This window comes from Aotus nancymaae, unplaced genomic scaffold, assembly GCF_030222135.1.
Source record: "Aotus nancymaae isolate 86718 unplaced genomic scaffold, 86718_ANA_hifiasm-v0.15.2.pri h1tg000122l, whole genome shotgun sequence".
NCBI classification, from domain to species: domain Eukaryota; kingdom Metazoa; phylum Chordata; class Mammalia; order Primates; family Aotidae; genus Aotus; species Aotus nancymaae.
The window spans coordinates 2,334,583-2,355,176 of NW_026988537.1; the positions used below are offsets into that span (position 1 = coordinate 2,334,583).

The 20,594-nt window shown below is 45.6% G+C and overlaps 2 protein-coding genes across 5 annotated transcripts in view; one reads left to right on the forward strand and one right to left on the reverse strand.

Annotated features, from left to right (window-relative positions):
* LOC135272661 (neuroblastoma breakpoint family member 4-like) overlaps positions 1–20,594 on the forward strand; it is a 387,040-nt gene that overhangs the window by 72,768 nt on the left and 293,678 nt on the right. The gene's annotated exons all lie outside the window — the stretch shown is intronic.
* Positions 1–20,594, reverse strand: part of ABCA4 (ATP binding cassette subfamily A member 4) — a 131,916-nt gene that overhangs the window by 32,836 nt on the left and 78,486 nt on the right. For both annotated transcript variants that reach the window (XM_064371132.1, XM_064371133.1), the window contains exons 21-32: positions 19,965–20,104; positions 19,393–19,530; positions 18,180–18,373; positions 16,995–17,082; positions 14,148–14,353; positions 13,743–13,791; positions 9,042–9,307; positions 8,261–8,385; positions 7,658–7,756; positions 6,681–6,867; positions 2,309–2,403; positions 492–524 (exon numbers count right to left, since the gene is read on the reverse strand). In XM_064371132.1, coding sequence (XP_064227202.1) covers positions 492–524; positions 2,309–2,403; positions 6,681–6,867; positions 7,658–7,756; positions 8,261–8,385; positions 9,042–9,307; positions 13,743–13,791; positions 14,148–14,353; positions 16,995–17,082; positions 18,180–18,373; positions 19,393–19,530; positions 19,965–20,104 — 1,620 coding nt within the window. The remainder of the gene's footprint in view (positions 1–491; positions 525–2,308; positions 2,404–6,680; positions 6,868–7,657; positions 7,757–8,260; positions 8,386–9,041; positions 9,308–13,742; positions 13,792–14,147; positions 14,354–16,994; positions 17,083–18,179; positions 18,374–19,392; positions 19,531–19,964; positions 20,105–20,594) is intronic.

A 20,594-nucleotide genomic window follows, 5' to 3' on the forward strand; every position in this document is an offset into this window, starting at 1 on the left:
GCAGTTCCTGAGGCAGGCTGGGAGGCAGCTAATTCCTAGAGTACCCCTAGACGAGTCTCCAAACCTCTGGAACCATTTCATCCTCCTCAGGAATGGGGTGGGTCTGGGGCTGGCCTATGCTACCTGAAGCTTAAAAGGAATGGGCCAAGGAGTGTCCCGGGCCTTGGCTACAAGTCCCTCTTGTGGGAGTATTACAAACTGTTACATACTTGGAGGTTTTAGAAGCTTTTTTGGGGTGAGAATGCTCTGAAATGCCTCATCAGGGAATGCCATTCCCCACTTATGTCCTCCAAGAAGAGATACCACTCCACTAAGTGTCCTCTGAGTTTGAGATGTCCCTAGCCACATATTCTTCAGGACGTGTCTTGTTACTTCCTGAGCACATACAGAACAGCCCCTCCACGTGGCTGTGAGGCGTGCCTTTCAAAAGTGTACAATTATTTCAAGCAAATTAGTGTGAGATTTTAATTCTGATACAAATAATTTCTTACCTCTGTTCATTGACCCAGAATTTGCTCTTTAAGCTGAAAGCCAAAATAAAATCATGCAATGAATACCACAAGTACAGCAGTGCTGTTAACTTTCTTTCCCAAACATTCATTCATTTTGAAGACTGAAGTCTCATTCAGGGGCATTTGTTTTTAAGACGGAGTCTCGCTCTGTCACCCAGTCTACTCTGTTACCCAGGCTGGAGTGCAGTGGTGTGATCTTGGTTCACTGCAACCTCCGCTTCCCAGGTTCTAGTGATTCTCCTGCCTTAGCCTCCTGAGTAGCTGGGATTACAGACACACACCTCCACATCCAGCTAATTTTTATATTTTAAGTAGAGATGGGGTTTCACCACGTTGGTCAGGCTGGTCTCGAACTCCTGACCTCAGGTGATCTACCTGCCTCAGCCTCCCAAAGTGCTGGGATTACAGGTGTGAGCCACCGCACCCGGTCCCATTTTTGCGTTTTCTGATGTCTATGCAATGCAGAAGCTACCCAGTCCTGCGACATCGCCTGAATACAGATGCAGAGAAAGGACCTATGTTTTCCCCCACTGGCTCTCCAAATCATATCCCGCATGTTGGACTTTCTGAGTGATCCTGTTGTCAGGTCATATGTCAGGTCAGTATGCCTGATCAGGACCCAGAACACATGACAATGACCATGTCAGTGTGGAGTGAAGGCTGCAGCCCTGCTGTCTTCCACCCTGTACAAATGAGACTCTAACAATCATCTGCACACCTGGGGGGAGTTCCGACGCACTCCGCAGCCCAAAGTTAAGGCATGACATTCCGTCGATCAAGGGTAAAATGACAAGATGGGAAATGAACAGATACCAACTCTGGACCTCAGAGCTCAGTCCCATGAACTGTCATCGTTATCAACCTTTAAGCGCGTGCATGCACGCACACACACACACAGACACACACAAAATTCAAAATTTCATACTGCAGATTTGCTGCTGAGAACTAAGTTTGGAGTGGCTGCTGTTTATTGCATTATATTTACTCTGTTTTATTTTTGGGCTTGGATGGCGTTCTTTGGTTTGCTAAATGCTTTCACCATCTGCAGTGTGTTCTAAATTAAGTTGATTCATCCCTCATGCAGGGCTCTGGCAGGTGAAGCAACAGAAAGTCCTATTAAAGTTAGATAGGATGTTTTGTTTTAAAGCCCCAGAGCCTGTGCAGACTGGACCACGCTTCCTTAGGATCCTCTTTCCTGGCATGACATGCCCCTGTCAAGCTGCTTGCTCTGATATGGGCTACCAAGGCTGTTCCATGCTGGGTGGGGCTGACAGGAAACAGCTGGAGAGCCAAGAGAACTAGATACTTCTTGAAAAGTTCATTGGCATCTCAAAGGGCAGTGATAACAAATGATAATTCACAGAATATGACAGCTGCAGTGGCCCTGGCCCACCCTGGCCTGTGCTGGACCCACACACTATCCAGCTGCCTCTTTCCCACCACGTCTGACTTTTTTCTTTCTCTTTTTGCTTCTCACTTTTTTCTCTTTTTACTCTACCTTTTCTCCTTTACTCCTCCACCTCCCTCCCTCTTTTAACTTGTTTAAAGAGACTCTCTGCTTGCCCTAAACATAAACAACAAAAAAAAACAGAATTAATCTTAAGTTATATTTTACTTGTATGTGCCTCAATTGCTTCTTATGTTGAATGAGGCCCTCAAATTAGATTTAAAAAAAAAAAAAAGGAAAAAACCCACTGCCCTAATCAGATAAATTGTGAGAGAAAATTATCTTCTGTCCCTAGTCAATATCTTCTACAGGGAGCCAGGATTAAAAGCATAAAAGGGTTTCTTCTTACCTGCTTCTTATAAGAGCAGGATACGTTTTTACCAAGAAGTCAGAGATGTTCCTGTCCGTGAGGTCCTGTAGAATTTCCGTGCTGCGCTGTGTTCTCTGAGGCAATGAGACACCCACATTAATTACCTGGGAACTTGAGGACTTATCTATAATCCTTCTGTGTGTCTCCAGCTCCAATACTGCCACCCTACTCAAGCTACCACCTAGACTGCCAGAGAAACTTCCAGACTGGTCTGCCTAATTCTGTCCTTGGTCCACCAACTTCAGTTTTCCACCCAGCAGCCAGCTTGAGCTATGAAGATGTAAACCCAAGCACCTCAGTCACCTTGCTTCCTCACCCACTCAATAAACCGTGGGATCAAATCTCGACTCACTACCAAGGCCCATGTGGCCTGATGCCTGTGGTCCTGCCCTTCTCTCAGCTCACCTGCTGCACTCCCGTCCCTCTGCACCCACCTCCCTGTCTCTCAGCGAGCACCTCTCTCTCCTGGCGCAGCTTTGTGCTTGGCTGTTCACTCTGCTGGGAACTCTACCTGCAGACCCTCCCGTGGCTTGCTCTCAGTCTAAATTTTATTCCTTGAAGAAATGTTCCTGTTTCCAGCCACTCTGTATTGTCACATACTGTTGTGCTACCTCCACAGTGCTCATCTCTATCTGAGAGTTTCCTCCTGATAGATCTGTTTACGTATTTGTATCTGTCATCTCCTGTAGGATGTCATTTTGGTGAGAGCAGGGACTTTGTCTGATTTATGGGCTGTTGTGTTCCCAGAACCCAGAATACTGCCTGGCATACAGTTGACACAGTCGATTTGTGACATTAATGAAAGAATTTGAATAGTGCCTTACAATTTACAAATCACTTTCAAAATACATCTAGGACTAGAAGCTAGTTCATCGAAAGATTTTGGAAAATTCCAAGGTGCATGAGTTTGGCCGCCAGGTGGCAATATTACTGCAAATCTGGGAACACACCGTGCTTGGTTTCTCATACTAGCCAACTTCACGGTCAGTCATGACCCTCCGGTAAAAGCATTCACTCTGTCAAGGGTGCTGCCCAGAAGCGGTTGAGGGGATTTTGGTGGTATTACACCACAGTGATTGCGCATCATTCTTTCTTTTTTATACATTTTCTATCTCCTCCCCTGCTTTCCCATTTGATTTTCCTCTTCTTTAATTCACTCCTTTTACCTTGTTTCTCTCTCTCCTGCCAGGAGGAGAGCTGGCCCCTATCGAAAGCTCCCCATGTGCTGGGAACTATGTTAAATGCCCTACATGCATGATCTCACTTCATCCTGACACCCTTCAAAAGAAGAATTTTTAGTTTAATTTACAGACAGACAAACTGAGGTTCAGATGGTTAGCTGACTTGCACTGGGCTGTAAACATGTAGCCGGGTGGCCTAGGGCCTAGGAATTGAATCCGCCTCTGTCTCCTCCCTGCTCTTTTCACTCAGCCACCTGCTTATCAAGCTGAAAATGGCACTCAGAGTTACCTGCCAAGCTCCCCTGGTGGAATCCAGGTTGGAACAATTGCTGCTGCCGGGGACAGCTTAGGATAAATTGTTTTGTAAAAATTCTGTCCAATAAAATATTTGTATAACCCTATCTCCACATATACTAGAAGTCAGAGACAGAGTGCTTCCACCTCAGGACCCAGCACATTCAAAGCCTGTTGGAGTGGGGAGGGCCCCTAGAGGTGACCGCATTGCCCCATTTCCCAGATAAGGACAACTGATTGCCTCTGAATCAGGCCCACACCCTCTGGACTTACTCCAGGCTGAATAAGGGAATGTGTTTGAGTGGCTAGGGTGAGCAGATGTGAATAAGAGTGTGGGTTTGTGAGTGTGTGTGTGTGAGAGAGAGAGAGAGAGATTGAGAAAGATTGAGAGAAAGATTGAGAGAAAAAGTGAGAGAGAAAGAGAGAGATTGAGAAAGAGTGTGAGAGAGATAGAGAGAGATTAAGAGAGAGAAAAAGTGAGAGAGAGAGAGAGAGAGAGAGAGCGAGTGAGCAGCTCCTGGGCATGTGTGTGGCACTCGGTTTTGCTCCAAAGGAAGGCATATATAATAGTGATGAAATGCAGAAGAGAAAGAAAATTTCAGGAACTGGTTTGCCTTTTTCCAGGACTTTGGCTGTTACGTTTTGTCCAGGGACCAAGGACCAACATTGAAAATAAGCTTTTAAGCTGGACAGGCGGCGTGCAAGTAAGGATTCATTTAGGAAATGAATCACCATGTAGGTAAGCTAGGCCTTCCCTCCCTCTCCTGGCCAAGAGCTCAGTGAACAGGTCACAGCCTTGATGTGCTGATGCTGGAGGGTTTTGAGTGGAGGCAGCCACAGGAGCCCTCAGCACTGACTGCAAAGCAAACAAGCAAAGCTTCCTCTTGGGGTGCAGAGGACTGAGACGAGCTCCTCGGGTGCTTTTGCGATCCCTATGATGCAGTGGCTGAGCTGTGATTCAAAGAGAGAATATTTTGCTTGAGAAATATAAAGATACATGCTTTAGAATGTAAAAAAAGGGCAGGGATCGGGTGTTCTTGTTATAGAACCATTTATAAGCCACACTGTGATAGGTGCTGTGGCAAAATCTAGTTGCCCTCATTATCCACTCGTCCCTGCTGCCTCAGCCTTTTTTGTTGGGTGCAAGGCCACCCAGAACAAAGACTGCAGTTCCCAGTCTCCTTGGATGCTAGTTCTGGCCAGGGATCTGTAAATGGAAGTGCTATGTGGGAGCTTCAGAAAACCTTCCCTAAACACAGCATGTGTGTGCACTCTGCCCTCTCTTTTGCTGCATCCTTCTTCCATTCTGCTGCCTGGAAGGCAGCTCCTGCCATATTGGCTGGTGAGGCTGAGCCCTGTTCAGTGTGGAGGAGAAACAGAAAATACATCATGCACCACCCACATAGGCTTTTAGATGAGCGAGGAACAAGCTGTGTCTTGTTTTATCCACTGTTAGTTTGGGGTTATCATCACCTGAGTTGAATCTAATTCTAAATAATTCCTTTTCCACATGATTTCATTAAACCTCATAATAATATTATGAAATAAGCAGTTATTCCCAATTCATAGGTGATGAAATTGAGGTTCAGAGAGGTCAAGTAGCCCACCTGGGCCTCTCTGCGTTCCATATGTGTGCTTTCCCACCATACTGCACAGCGTCTTTAGGAACTGTTTATTCACTGACAAATCATGAGACAGGGCTGTCTAAGGCCCAGCCCTGGAAAGTCAGCTAGGAGGCCCATTATCAACCAGGGACACAGCCCTCTTCAATGTCTCTGAATCCCCCAGGAGATGCTCACTGTAATCTGTTTTGGACTTTAGAACTCCCAGGACAGGGTGCTGTTCAGAGCCAAGATCATCAATGTCCCTGCAAAAGATGGATGCTGGCTCTGCATGTATTTGTGTACATACCTGCACATGTTACATACACAGCACATGGAGACCTTCTTAATTAGGACTGTTAATAAGTGTGTAAATATATTTGCATTTGAATGTACATCATGGCATTGCTTAGAATGGCAAAAAATGAAAAGCCCAAATGGCCAATAATTTAAAGTAAATTTAGGCCAGGGACTGTGGCTTGTGTTTGTAATCCTAGCACTCTGGGAGGCAGAGGTGGGCGTATCACTTGAGGCCAGGAGTTCAAGACCAGCCTGGCCAACATGTTGAAACCCTGTCTCTACTAAAATTACAAAAAAAAAAAAAATCAGCCGAGTACGATGGTACATGCCTGTAATCCCAGCTACTCGGGAGGCTGAGGCACAAGAATTGCTTGAACCTGGGAGGCAGAGGTTGCAGTGAGCCAAGATCGTGCCACTGCACTTCAACCTGGGTGACAGAGTGAGACTCTGTCTCAAAAAAAGAAGTAAATTCAAACAATGGGATAATATACAGGTATTAAAAACAATGCAAATGTCTATTTATTGACATGGATGCATGTTCAGAATAAGTTATTCAGTAAAGCAGATTTCAAGACAATACTTTGAATATAATCTGTTGGGTGGTTGCAAACCAAACATTATTGGTTGTTATATCCAAGTGATGATTTTGTTTCCTGACTTACCTGTGTTTTCTAATTTTTCTACAATGAGTACACACGACTCGTATAATTTTTTTAGTACGTAAACACATTTTTCTACTACATTGAATAGGAAGTACCTGGTGGAAAATGAAGCTTCAGTCAGTGGCTTCCTCCACTTGGCAGCCACAGCGCCCTGCAGGGAGCCCCCCTCAGAGGACGCAGGGAGTTTGGTTTAGTTCCCCACTCAACGGTCAGTTTGAAATGTTAGTTGGTGAGAGATTCAGGAGCTACCAGGGACTCCCCCCAGTCCCATGTGTGAGGCAGACCCAGGGCCCCGTTGTTCGGGGTCGGATACCTGGGGGGGCGGGAGGCCCCCAGCACCCTCGGGGCACTCTGGCAGCATGGTGAGCTTCTCCCTGGTGCTGCACCTGCAGGACGGCGAAGGGTTGGCCTGTGTCCATTTCTGCTTCTGGAACAGCTGGGTGACGTTTGGGGACACAGAAGGAGTCTTCCAGGGTGTTGAATTGCCACAAGGGTACTCCCTCATGGAAGACAAGAAAATATTCCACAATTGGCTCCAAAGTTGATGAGAAATCCCTAGGCATAAGAAATAGTGCCCAACCCTTTCCTCCTCCTCTTTAGACCCAGGCCCTTTCTTCTTATTCTTTTGGAGGCTAGTTTCTGCTCAAGAAATATCAAGACTAGGGTTTTGTTGACTGACTAGGAGTGGGATTGGGGAATAACCATCTCTAGTTGTGGACCATTTTGTCTCTCTTTTTTTCTCTTTTGCTTTTGAGAGACAAAGTAACTAAAAGAGGAATTTGAAATTAGTCTATTTTGGTTTTTACTGACAGCTTTGAAAAAGACTGAGTGAGAAAAGTTAAAATTATACTGAACTTTGAGGAGTCCTGGTAGATGTCAACTGCCTTCGCTAGCTCCCTTCTCCAGACTCATAACAATCATGGAGCACTGGCCACTATGTCATTAATGCCATTCAAGGCCTAGTTATACAATATCATAACCCCATTTCCCTCCCTCCTCATTCAGAGGCCTTTCAAATAAGGCATGGGGAATCATCTGTCAACTCAACATAGAACTTCTAAGCTGAGAAATACAGAGCTGTCTAATGGTATGTGGGCTTCCTAGGAGGTAGTGAATGCCCCTACACACAAGTGTGGAAGGAGAGGTTGGGGGAGTGCTGATCAGAGATCTGGAAGTGACCAGCAGAGCAGGACTGAGTGGGGCCTCCCCATCTCCTGCCATCCCGAACCCCACTGTTGGGTCCTCCCAGGGGAGCTAGTCTTGTTAGGACAGGGGCGCATAGAGACTTACGGAAGCCACCCTTCCTTCAGGCAGCGGTTGCCAAAGCCTGGCTTACTCAGGAGGACATCTGCAAGTACTGTGAGCTGCTCACTGCCGGGCTCATCCATGCTAGACAGAGTGAGATACGTGACTGGGACAGAGCAGACATGTGCCGACAACGTGCAACTCAGAGCCTTTACTGGATGGCTGCTGTGTGCTAGGTATGTATTAGAGGCACTGAATGCCACCTTGGGATGGCGCTAGCTCTCCTGGGAGGGGATAGGCTGCCCAAACACTCCCAGTGGTCTGATGGCATGTCACCTATGCCTCAAAAAGATAGTGCTTCGACCCACGCATCCAAGCTTTATGTTCCTTTCCCCACTCCTCCTTCCCGAGCAGTCCTGCCTGTCCACTAGGATCATCTTTCCAAGCAGTCCTGCCTGTCCATTAGGATCATCTTTCTGAGCAGTGGCAGATACATTAAGCTCCTTTCTGTGGGCAGCCCAAATACCCCTCCCTCATTGGTAAAGGTCCCAGTGAAGTGGAAAAGTCAGGGCCCTTCCAAGCAGCGTGTGACCCAGGTGCCCTAAACCCACAGAGGAAAATGGTGACCCTGACCCCAAGTCCACGAACCTGAAGAAGGTGTACTGATGCCCATACATCCAGGGGTGGAGGGTCAAGGCAGGGTATTCGCCAAAAGGAGGGATGATGATAGAAAGCATCAGAGCCAAAAACACAAAAGCGGCTGGGAGAACGATCTGTGGGAGAACAGACATGGAATAAACATGACTGTGGCATGGAGACGTCATGTGTGCACACACATCTTCAACATTTATCCTGCAGCCTCCTATCAGCCCCTGGTGGAGAGGGTCAGGCTTCTGGGGGAACATAATAGGCAGGGTATGCAAAGGTAAGATGTGCAGAAGAAAACAGAATGTTCTGGTGGCCACTGAAGAAGCTGAATGCAGGCCAGTGTTCAGCCAGATGTCCGAGGGCAGTTCAAAGAGCAGTGAGTCATAGATTCATTCATGTGACTCGCTGCTCTTTGAACCAGAGCTTCTTTTTCTAAATTAAAAAACATTGAAAGAAAAAAGAAGGCAATGACCTTGATATGCAGGGTCACTGCAAAAATAGATGAAAACATGACTTCACCCCTCACTGTGAAAATAAAAACAATATTAACATTTTCACTATTATTCTATTTTCTTTGCTAAGGGAGCTCCAACTTACAAAGAAGATTCATGTTACTAAGAATCGAAATAAAGGTTTGGAAAGTGGGAAACAAAGCCGGCAGAATCTTAAGAGCATGCTCCTCGCTGAGTTAGAACCCGTGTGTGCAGTAACACTCAAGAGAGGAGGGGAAGGCTGGGCGAGGAGCAACTGAGCGCAGCTAAACGCCGACCGACAACAGCACCTGCGCTAGGAAGTCCTTGTGGCTGCGGACGGTGTGTTGGAGTCGCTTGAGCAGCAGTGCCTGCACGTGCTGGAGGACCAGCCACGCCCCTGTGTTGAGCTGCGGGCCTGGGCGCTCTGGCTCTGGCGGGGGCTGGCCCTCTGGGTGAGCTGCCGTTGCCCCTGGGGAGCAGTCGTTGGAGTCCTGAGGTATCTGTCCAGCGTTCTCTCTGGGACCCAAGCAGGGGTGTCGGAGGTTGACGTTTTCTCTTTTCTGCTGAGTGCCACCTGGTTTGGAAGATTAAATTAATAATTTGGAAAAGTGCCTATAAGGTCTGGATCTCTAATGCCATTTTTTCTTCCTTGTAGCATTGGTTTTCTCTTCATTTAAGTCAGCAATAAAATACCAGGCTGGTAGTTTAATCATCTTTATAAAAATCTGTTTTCCTGTGTAAATTATCTATACAGAGAAATTGTATAGATTCATCCGAAATTGCCTTAAAATTCTCTATTAACATTAAAGAGGCTGGGCGCAGTGGCTCATGCCTGTAATCCTAGCACTTTGGGAGGCCGAGGTGGGTGGATCACCTGAGGTCAGGAGTTCAAGACCAGCCTGGCCATCATGGAGAAACCCCATCTTTAAAAAAAAAAAAAAAACATTAAAGAGAACAGAATAACTCTAAAAGCATCAACATGGAGAGGTTTAAAATATGTAACTCGGTTAATAAAAAAACAAAACTGGCCGGGCACAGTGGCTTAGGCCTGTAATTCCAGCACTTTGGGAGGCGGAGGTGTGTGGATCATTTGAGATCAGGAGTTCAAGACCAGCTTGACCTACATAGTGAAACCCTCTCTCTACTAAAATACAAAAATTAGGCAGGCATGGTGGCGGGACCTGTAATCCCAGTTACTCAGGAGGCTGAGGCAGGAGAATCACTTGAATCCAGCGGGCAGAAGTTGCAGTGAGCTGAGATTGCACCACTGCACTCCAGGCTGGGCAACAGAGAAAGACTCCCTCTCAAAACAAAACAAAACAAAACTAAGGTGCAGGTCAATATGTATCATAAACTCACATTTACATTTAAAAGTTCATGTATTCTACACAAAGAAAAACTACATCTTATGTATACACACACATATAATTGCAAAACTCTGAAAGAATGCCTACTGACCGTCAGCAGAAGCTCCCCCTGGGGAGGCAGAGTTGGATAGGGAGGGGAGAGGAAGTGGGAGGAGGGACTTTAACCTTTTGTGTATTATTTGAATTTTTAAACAACCAAATACATTCACTTATTACCTGTGTACTTAAATTAAAAATCAGAGTCAATGTGGTTCTTTCTGAATTCTTAGAGGATACTGAGACATGGTAGAAAAAATAATGAACTAAGAGTTAGGAGCCTGCGGTTTGAGTCTGGACTCTTACAAGATATGTACATTTGGGGAAGTGACTCAATCTGCCTAAATCTGAGTTTTCTCAGATTTCTCAACTGTACAATGAAAGTGAGGCCAGGCATGGTGGCTCATGCCTGTAATTCCAGCACTTTGGGAGGATTGCTCGAGCCTAAGAGTTTCAGATCAGTCTGTACAACACAGGGAAACCCTGTCCCTAAAAAAATTTAAAAAGAAATTAGCCAGGCATGGTGGTGTGCACCTGTAGTCCCAGCTACTTGGGAGGTTGAGGTAGAAGGACTCCTTAAGCCCAGGAGGTCAAGGCTACAGTGAACCATGACTGAGTCACTGCACTCCTGCCTGGATGACAGAGCGAAACTCCATCTCAGAAAAAAAAAAGGACATTTCACAGGAGTGTGTTGAAAGTTAAATGAGCTAACATATGGGAGCATACTATAGAAACCATTGCAAGTTGTCAGTTATGTGGGAACTATAGTTTATAGTCACTGATTAATGCTCATTTGTAAAACAACATTGCTGGACACAGAGAGAGAGACTAGAGGACTGTTGGTTGGTTCCCAGCTTCTTTCTTAACCCTCCTCAAGTTCCCCTGGACAAGGACACTTGTAAAGGGAATTGGGTCAGCTCAGTCATCCTTTCAACTACCTGGGTGGCAGCCCCAGCCCTGGCCTCTGGACTCAGAGGGTGAAGTTCTCCAGGTTCTCAGGATGCGAAGGCTGGGCAACAGTCAGCCCCAGCCCTGGCCTCTGGACTCAGAGGGCAAAGTTCTGCAGGTTCTCAGTGCCAGAGCCCCAGTTCTCCAGGCTCCTTCTCCTGATCTGGGCTCAGATTTGATGTCTGCCATGGCTGGTCCTCCCTCTGGGAGGATCCCTGCTGCCCCTCCTTTTTGCTAGCTAATCTCATCTCAAACCTCTGAGCTTTGATCTCTCCCTAAAGGCCCCATCCCAGTTGGAGCCCACTGACTTGGCCAGAGATAAGGCTTCCAGGCCTGTTCAGAATTGCCAGTTTGTTCCTGGCTACCTGCTGCTTTCTAGTTACTGGCTGTGAGCCACCCCTTCAGAAGTAGCATTGACCCTCTCCATGCCATGCAATGTGTGACCCAATAGACAGCTACAGGTTCCTTTAAACTCTGGAGACAAGATCAGAATCTCATCCTCTAAGACTGAGCTAATTCAAAACAAATGTACTTAGTCATCTGCAAAGTAGCTGAGAGTGTGGCATTGGGCATCTTAGATTTGAGATTTAACACCAGAGAGTGAGACCCAGCAGGCTGGGTGAGTTTAGGCAAATCCTCCAACCTCCGTGAGCTCAGTTCCCCCAGATGGAGCAGACCCCTCCCCTACGTGCTTCGTGAGATTATAGTGATGATCAAATAAGACAATGGATGTTAAGTGCTTTGAGGTAAGAGATGGTTTGTAAACATTGAGTTTAGAGTTGCTAAGTCTTAATCAGGGATCGTATACTCTGTTATAACTTGGCAAGCATTAACTCATTTAATTCTCTCAATAATGCCATAGGTAGATGCTACTATTATTCCCATTTTGCAAATGGGGAAACAGGTACAAAGAGGCTAGATGCTACCCAAAGCCAGTCAGTTTGCAAATTATGAATGAAGTTCAGGTTTGATGTTTGGTTGGCCTCACTTCAGAGGCTACACTCTTACCCACTCCCCTGGACTGTACCTTTGGAATATCTTGTTCTATTCCCATGCTTATTAAACAGTTCTCTGATGTGTAATTTATTCTCCAGAGAGGACCTATTTATCAAGAAGGTATATTCTGCGCAGATAAAAGGCCCTAACTCTTCAATGCAGCAAAGCTTCTGATATAAATTAGCATATTTTCATTCTGGTCTTTGGGTGAGCTGAGATTATTCAACTTCTGTGTCAGCAGAGCTTGAAAGAAACGGGCTCTGTGGTGAACTGCTGCTGCCCCCGGAGAGGAGTGCTTCCTGCCCCCACCCCTACTCTGCCAGGACAACTGCATCTTTTGGCCACCATGTGACATATTGGGATGGGCTGAAGCATATTTGGGATGGTATATGTGTCCATTGGTAGTTCCAGGCATAGTAGATAGATGTTTGGGATCACTTATGAAGAAAGATGAAAACCAAGTTATCTTAAGAGCAGATTCCAGAATCCCCATAGAGAGGAAACACTCTGACAGGAAAACACTGTAATATGCCACACTGGGAAGATGAAGGTAACTCATGGTTTAGGAGGTGTTAGGAGCCCAAGGCAGCAAAGGAGAATTCTGCAAAGCATTGCCTGCACCAGAGGAGGATTTTACAGTGTGGTGGATGCCTCGTGTTCTATCAGAAGTGGTTTCTGTTTGTGTGGCAGGTAACCCTTTTGTACATCTATCTCCCCACCCTTCACCTTCTGCTGTAAACTCTGCTACACTCACAGATGCTTTGTGTGGCTGTGGGTTTGGTAAAAATTCATGGAAGGAGCTAGTTGATGCCCAGACTGACACACGTAGAAGAGAGACTTCTAGAATCCACAGAAATTTTGGTCCCCACATTTTCAAAGTCCATAGACCACTAAATAAGGGTTCAAAATGATTTTACGTTGCTCTCAAAGGGGCCAGGAGACTCTAGCTGGCATCTGAGTTGTGTTTGATAATCGCTAAGGACTCTGTCAGCTGTCACTTATGCAGACAGGGATGGATCAGAGACCTGGCGGAGATGACAGGAGGAGATGAGGATGATGATATGGCAGGAGGAAGATACTGGGGACACAGGATGAGAAGCTGAGAGATGAAGCTACCAACCTGACCTCCATAAGAATCCTCATTCATCCAAAGTGTTCCCACCCAGACCTAACTCAATTTGTTATTCCTTTGTCATTCAAAGGCACCAAGGATGCTAACTGCCTATCATTGGGGAGTCAGATACTATGAAGGAGTACTTGCCTGCTTTGTTGTTTCATGACTTTTTCCTTAGACTTTCTTTCTTTTTTTTGACGGAGTTTCACTCTTGTCGCCCAGGCTGGAGTGCAATGGTGCGATCTTGGCTCACTGCAACCTCTGCCTCCCAAGTTCAAGTGATTTTCCTGTCTCAGCCTCCTGAGTAGCTGGGATTATAGGCACAGGCCACCATGCTCAGCTTATTTTTGTATTTTTAGTAGGGACAGGGTTTCATCATATTGGCCAGGCTGGTCTCAAACTCCTGACCTCAGGTGATCCACCTGCCTTGGCCTCCCAAAGTACTGGGATTACAGGCATGAGCTACTGTACCTGGTACCTTAGACTTTCAAGACAGAGATTGTGGGGGTGATGAGGAAGGGAACAAGCCACAGGCTCCAGCACCATACCTGCAAACAGAGGTCCTGAACCAGAATCCTCCGTGACCTTCAGAAAAATCTGTCAAGAAGAAAAAAAGAGAATTTTGTTTAGTCATTCCTATTCTCAGAAAAATCTAAACCAAGCTCCATTTTGTTGAGTATTGCTTCATAAAGGGAAGAAAATGCATTATGACCCTTTATCTAAGAACATCACCTTCCATAAACACAAAAACATAAGCACACAGTAACCACAACTCCGTAAAATATGTATGCACCCAAAGACAGGGGAAGTGTGCCAAAAATGAAGATAGTTGCTACGCTTGGGTGGGGAATAATGGCTTTTTGCTTTTAAAAAACTTTGCTCTAATGTTAGACTTTTTCAAAGAACTGCCACTTCTGGCACTTGACAGAAACCAGCTGGAATCTCTACTTTACCTCTTCCAGGGGAGTGTCAGAAACTCCAAAACTGCTAAGCCCAAGGTCAACCAGCGTCTCCTCCAGCTCTCTGAAAAGGCTGGCATATGCTCTCTGCTTGAAATTCTTACTTGGAAGAAGAAAGATAAGTTCTTGACCGATGCACTCCACCAGCTTTGCCTCTGGAACATGATGGAGGACTACATCCATCAGCTCATTTACATCCCCTAGGACAAGAAAAAAGACTGAAGTCAGCTCTGTTTTCTAGAAGCTGGAAGATGGTGAGGTCACCCAGGTTTCCTACTTTTCTCCACTTCCCTGTTGAAGAAGAGGCATTTTGTTTCTTGGCAGTGACTCTTTCAGAGGACTGATGCTCTGTTGAGTCTGTTTTTAGCTTAGTTGACCCTGAGATAACCATTGAGAGGCAGAGGGAAACAGAAGCAAAGTCCTCCCCACTAGCTAGCTGTGCAACCTGGGGGCATCATGCAGCTTTCCTGTGCCACTTCCTCCTCTGCTCAACGAAATGTTCTGTCCCCTCAAGCTATGCTACATTGGGTGGATCACCCCCATGTTTCCTCATCTGTGAAAAGGGAAAAATAATGGTACCCACTTCATTGTTGTTTTTCAGGACTGGATGAGTTTAACTACACAAAGCATTTAGAGAAATACCTGGCACATAGGTGAGTGCTGGCTGCTATTGTTATCACTTACATCATCTCGGTAAGAAAGCTCTTAGTCATTGTTATTTTTCATTCTCATTCACTGAAAACTTGAGGCTAAGTCAAAGTTGTTTTCACTTTTCTGGTCTGGCCCCAGCTATGGGGGACTTGCCCAAGATATACCCCTGGAACCAGTGACCAAACTGAGAAGTGCCTTCCCTAAATCACACACCCATGTCTGCTCTAACTTCTCAGAAGATTGCACAGTTTCTCCTGGGATTGCACCTGCCTCCACAAAAAAAAAACAACAACTGAATTCTCAGCTCACAGGAAATGCAGAAGGGTGTTGAGAAGCCATGGAGGGAGGCTGGGGGAGGGGATAGGATATGTGTGCGTATCATGGAGTGTGAACAAGTGTCAGATATCAACTATTTTCCTGACACACTTATACAGCCAGAATTGAATGTTATGTAAAAGTGTGTATTACTCTAAAATTAAAAATCTAACTGTAAAAACTTCATTTGCATGCACTTGAAGAGAGAGTTCTCTAGCACATTGTCTTCAGAGGCAGGTCAAAGGGAGAGGGATTCCAGGACTCAAAACACAACTCTTCAGAAAGCAGCTCTCAGAGAGAGTTGGGGACACCCAGTATGTTCTTTTTTCTTTTTTTTTTGTTTAAAAAATGATACATATGAAGGGATTTCATGGCTTTCAACCAAAATCCTTCAGCCTCACTGGATTGGAAGTCTTGCTTTATGTCAAATCTGCAAATCGGACTTGATTGTCTTTAGTTCTGGGATGACTTCACACGGAGGCTGGAGTCCTTTACGTTAAGGAAGTAGCTCTGCCCTAATAGCTCTCCAGGGGTCATATTCATTGTTCTCTTAGGAAGGAAATGGAACCCAAAGCTGCTGGATTCCCAGGAATTGTGTCTTAGGCATGTATCGGCCTTTCCAGAAGTAGCTCTGTAGGTCAGCAGGGCTTTTGGCATCTGGGAGGGAGGTCTGTGAATGTGTGTGTGGTATGTGGGTGTGTTTGAGTGAAAAGACTTTCAAGGAGCTAACTGGGGATTAAAATGATCTTCCCTACCTTATTTGGGGCATAACTATTTACTGCATTTCCCACTATTCACAGCATCCTGATTCTATACAAAGAAAACCTTTATTTAGAAATAAAGTAATTTAAAGAAAAGTATCATTCAGCCACACAGGCCCTGTTTCCAACTTGATTTTGGCAAATCACATAACATATTAGTATTAATTTAAAACAAATATAAACTTCTTGACCAAGATTCAGAGAGTGGGGAGATAGATATCCACAGCAAGGCAGGTTAGGAGAAAGACCCAGAAATGTCATCTTAAAAAGATATTTTCTGTTCATCACAGGGTCCCTCAGCACGAAGAGACGGCAGGTGCATGAGCGGTGATGATGCCTCTCTGGGTATGCTCCCTCCAGTTGCCATGATCCGAAACACAAATATTGTCCAGTTCTCTCGCTTCACCAGATTTCCATTAGTAAATTCTTAACATTTAGAAAAAGCTTGTGCTAAATAGAAAAATGTACTTTTTCTTTGATAAGCAGATACTTTCCCCCTTCATTAACCTTCATCAGTGTCTAAGTTTAGTTTCATTCCCATGTGGGAATATGCTTCTATAGAGATAGCCTCTCTACTGCAGCTCCCTGGAGATGAGGGCACCCCTGAAAGCTTCAATGCATCCTAATCAAAGGAAGAATCACTGGGAAATGGTAAGCTGAAGGGAAAATCAGGAGTGTAACAGGGGTGTATATTTCCAGACTTGCCATCCACACGTGCAATCTGACTCCACAAGTTCACTGGAAGAGCCGTGAGTCACCATACTTCCACTAGAGGGCGCAACGGCACACATGTAGAAGAAGCTCTCCCCAGACAATAAGGAATGTGGCTTGGAGCCAGGGCAGTGGGACCCCAGGAATGAAGGCTTACTAAGGGTAAGAGCACAGAGTATATTCCTCATTAAAGGGACAGAGTGCATGACTTTTAAAATCCTTTTGGGAATGAAGGAAGGAGGAAGAGGAGAAAGAAGCTCAAAGCAAAAGAACAACTGTGTGACCTTGAGAAGTACACAGTATTCTCTTTGCTCCCATTAAAATGTATCACAACAGGACACACCCAGCAATACTGGGAGATGGTCCCAGACAGGAACCCAGGTATGGCCTGTCCATTCCTTACCGTCCAGGACTTGTTCTGGAGTTAGGTCACTGACGTGGGCTGAACACGTGGTGGTGGAGAAACCCTTAGATGCGCAGCTGCAGGTCCCCTGCAACAGACAGACAAGATGACTGACAAGATGCACATCCCTTCAACCAGAGCCTCTCCCTGATGCCGGCTGCTGTCACCGCCTGCTTTATTTATTTCTCACTGCCAAGTGTGTAGTCAACACATTTTTTCTTCACTGTTTAATCTGTTAATTCATCTGAGCATTTCTAGGGTGTAGACGCTTGATTTTATCCTAGAGAGTGTGTGAGTCATGCACAGAGAGAAGCAGAACCTCCAAGAGTCCCCTTGGCTTGTCACCAATTATGTGGCAGCTGTCAGTTCTGCCTGTGAGAGACATTCTGTGCCTCCCTCCCTGTGGATGGATACAGGAAGCCCCAGCAGCAGCCAGACACTTAAACCAGAGGCATAAATAATGTTGCCATATCATAATTGCGACCATTTGAATGTGAGCAATGTCTGTTCTTAAGAAGCCCAGAACACATTTATAATATTTTATCTCATTTATCTTCACATCCCTAAGAAGGAGAAGCAGAGATTGTTAGCTTCATTTTCCATATGATCAAGAAACAAAAAAGAGGAGGAATTAAATAATTTGCCTAAGATGACACAGTTCGTCTACTTCGCAGCACAGGCATAAAACTGGGTCCCCTGACATGCCGAAGTGGTCTCTGCTGTTGGTATTTTTTGGCTTCATCATTTTTATGTTATAGAGCTCAAGGAGGCCTCTTCTTAGCTTTCACCTACCACTGAAATTCAGGTTTAATTAGGGAACACGAATATTGAAATGGAAAAAAAAAAAAAGAAGGAAGCCTCACTAATTGCTCTTAAAACAGCCTGACTTTCCAGACATTCACTTCTATGTTGCACCAAACCGCATCTGAAGTTTGGGGTCCTGGTGTGTAATCTGGCATGTAATAATCACAGACATTTAAAGCTAGTTGTTTCATTTTGGCTAAACCATCTCTGTAGGAGGAGGCTTCAGAATGTGTTCATCGAAATATCCTGCAAATGGTCCCGGAACAAAGATACTGATTCTGATGGTGCGAGCCTGTGTGAGCAGCCATGTCCGGAGTGGCAGCCCCGTGCTGTGTGCTCCTTCTCACCCAGGCCAAGGTCCTTCCCTGGGCAGACACCTACCTCACTGCCTCTTCTTTGGCTCTGGATGTTTTTCATTTTGCGCACCAAGGTTAAGTACAAGCCCGTGCCAAAGCAGTTCTTCAGGAAGAGCGGGGTGCCCGAGCAGTAGAGCCTTCCCTGGGCAATGATGGCGATGCGGTCTCCAAGGAGGTCAGCCTCATCCATGTGGTGAGTGGACATGATGATGGTTCTGCCTGCAAGGTAGGGACCAGGGCAAAGTAATCACCAGGTCTGCCCTGGGTTGGGCATGGTTGGTAAAGGGTGTACAGAAATCTCCTGGCTATATAGTTGCAAAAATCAGGAGTTAATGAAAAATAAATCCAAGGGGGCTAATTCAGCAGCAAATTTCAGGATATTAGGACAATAATAACAACTAACATTTCATAGCATCCTACATACTGTAAAGCATTGCCACACACAGTGTCTCTGTATCTGGCATAGGATCTGATTCAAATAAATCCTATATTTGGGGCTCATGTATCATGTGTCTAGTGAATTTCATATGTATTTTCTGGATCATTAAGTTCTGCATTTATAATTTTCATAAAGAACACACACATACATACTCTCACTAACTGGAGATGTCATTAAAAGAAAACAGCAATGAGGATTCCAGGATGGCAAACCCTCAGAGAAAGGCATGGGACAATGCTGTGTGAGTCGAGAGGGGGTAAGCTCTGGCTCGACCACAGGGTTGAACCTCGCTCTCACCTCTATGGGCTCTCAGCTCTGCCTAATGTCTTTTCCTATCCGAGCCCCTTGTCTTAGAGGTGCCATGGCAAATGAGCCGCTTCCATCTGCGGCCATCCTCTGGAGCACTGAATGCCCAGCATGTCACCCTCACGCTCATCCTGAGTGGTCATCCTACAGCTATGGAGCTTCTAGGTATGTTTGCAGGTAACCTGAGTCCCTGTGGTCAGAGGGGACTTTCACCTAGAGTGGCATCCATTATTCCAGACAGAAGGGCTGCAGGTCAAGAGAATTTTCTAAAATATTTTGGGAAGTAGGCTGCCTCATCAATGATTCCCTGTCTATATTTGAAAAAATCTCAGGAGGCTTTAGCTGGAACTTAGATTCACCAAGTCAGTGATAAAGCCCCTTTTGAGTGTAGTCATGGTGGTACCTGTACTCAGTTGTGAAATGCCAAGTGAGAGAGTGGGGACCACAAGTAAGGCCACAGTGGGAGCCCAGGACACTAAGCAGTGGCCGTTACCTGAGCGATACTTCAGGAGCAGGTCCCAGATCGAGCGTCTCGAATAAGGGTCCACCCCAGAAGTGGGTTCATCCAGAACCACCACCTTGGCATCTCCCACAAAGGCAATGGCGACTGACAGCTTTCTCTGCATGCCACCTGGAGGCACAAGGAGGACGGGAGAGTCAAGGGGCTGTGGAGGGTGGAGAAGAGAAAGGCTCAGGGCCAGTGGCATCTTGGGGATACCTCAATCCAGCAGCCGTTTGATGCTGCCTCCTTAGATATTTATAGCGTTCGAAGCCCTAATACTGTTCAGGCTTTGTAAACACAGAAAGGGCAACCCTCGCCTCCTCGGATCAGACCCTTGGAAGACTGTTCAAACATGTCAACCTCAGGATAAATAAAACCCAGGCTGCTGTGAGACAGTGTTCTGCAGGGGAAATGATCTGGGGGCTGCTCTTCGGTGGGCTAACTTTACAGAGGTGTTCCCGCCCTTAGGAGCTCTCCTGCTCCAAGCCTCCCCCGCCTCCTGGGTGCACTGGGAAGTCATGGATTTGCCATCTCTGGCCCTGTCTCCATCCATCACCAAGCACCTGATAGGTCCTGAGCCTCTTCATTCCGCTTGTGGTGGAGGCCCGTGTCCTCCAACATGGCCTCCATCTCCAGCTGGGCCTCCTCCCAGGACTTCCCTTTCAGCTGGGCATAGAACAGTATGTGCTCAGCCACCGTGAGGCTAGGAGATGGGACAACAAGAAAAGCAATGGCGGCTCAGTTCTTCCACTTCCAGCAGCTGATCTCACAGAAACAACTGAGGACAAGTACTCTTGATTTAGCAATCAAGATGCTCACTGCGGTGGTGTTTATGATACAAAACAAAAATAACAGACCCTGTTTAAATATCTAATAAGAGGATGGCTTACATAGTTCATTCATAAGATGGAATAGTCTGTAAATATTAAATATTATTTTATAGAAGAATATGTAATGAATATGTAGCGACATGAAAGATGTTCATTATATCTCATGTATAAAAAAGCAATCCTTTTTTGAAAAAAATGGCAGATTTAAAATTTGTATGCACAGTTTTATTATTCTTTATGATTTTAAAGTATATGTGTTTATCTATCTATATATGTATAGGAGAAAGTTCTAAAAAACTATATACCAATGTGTTAACCCAGTGGTTATCTCTGAGCATGAAATTACAGGTGACTTTTATTTTC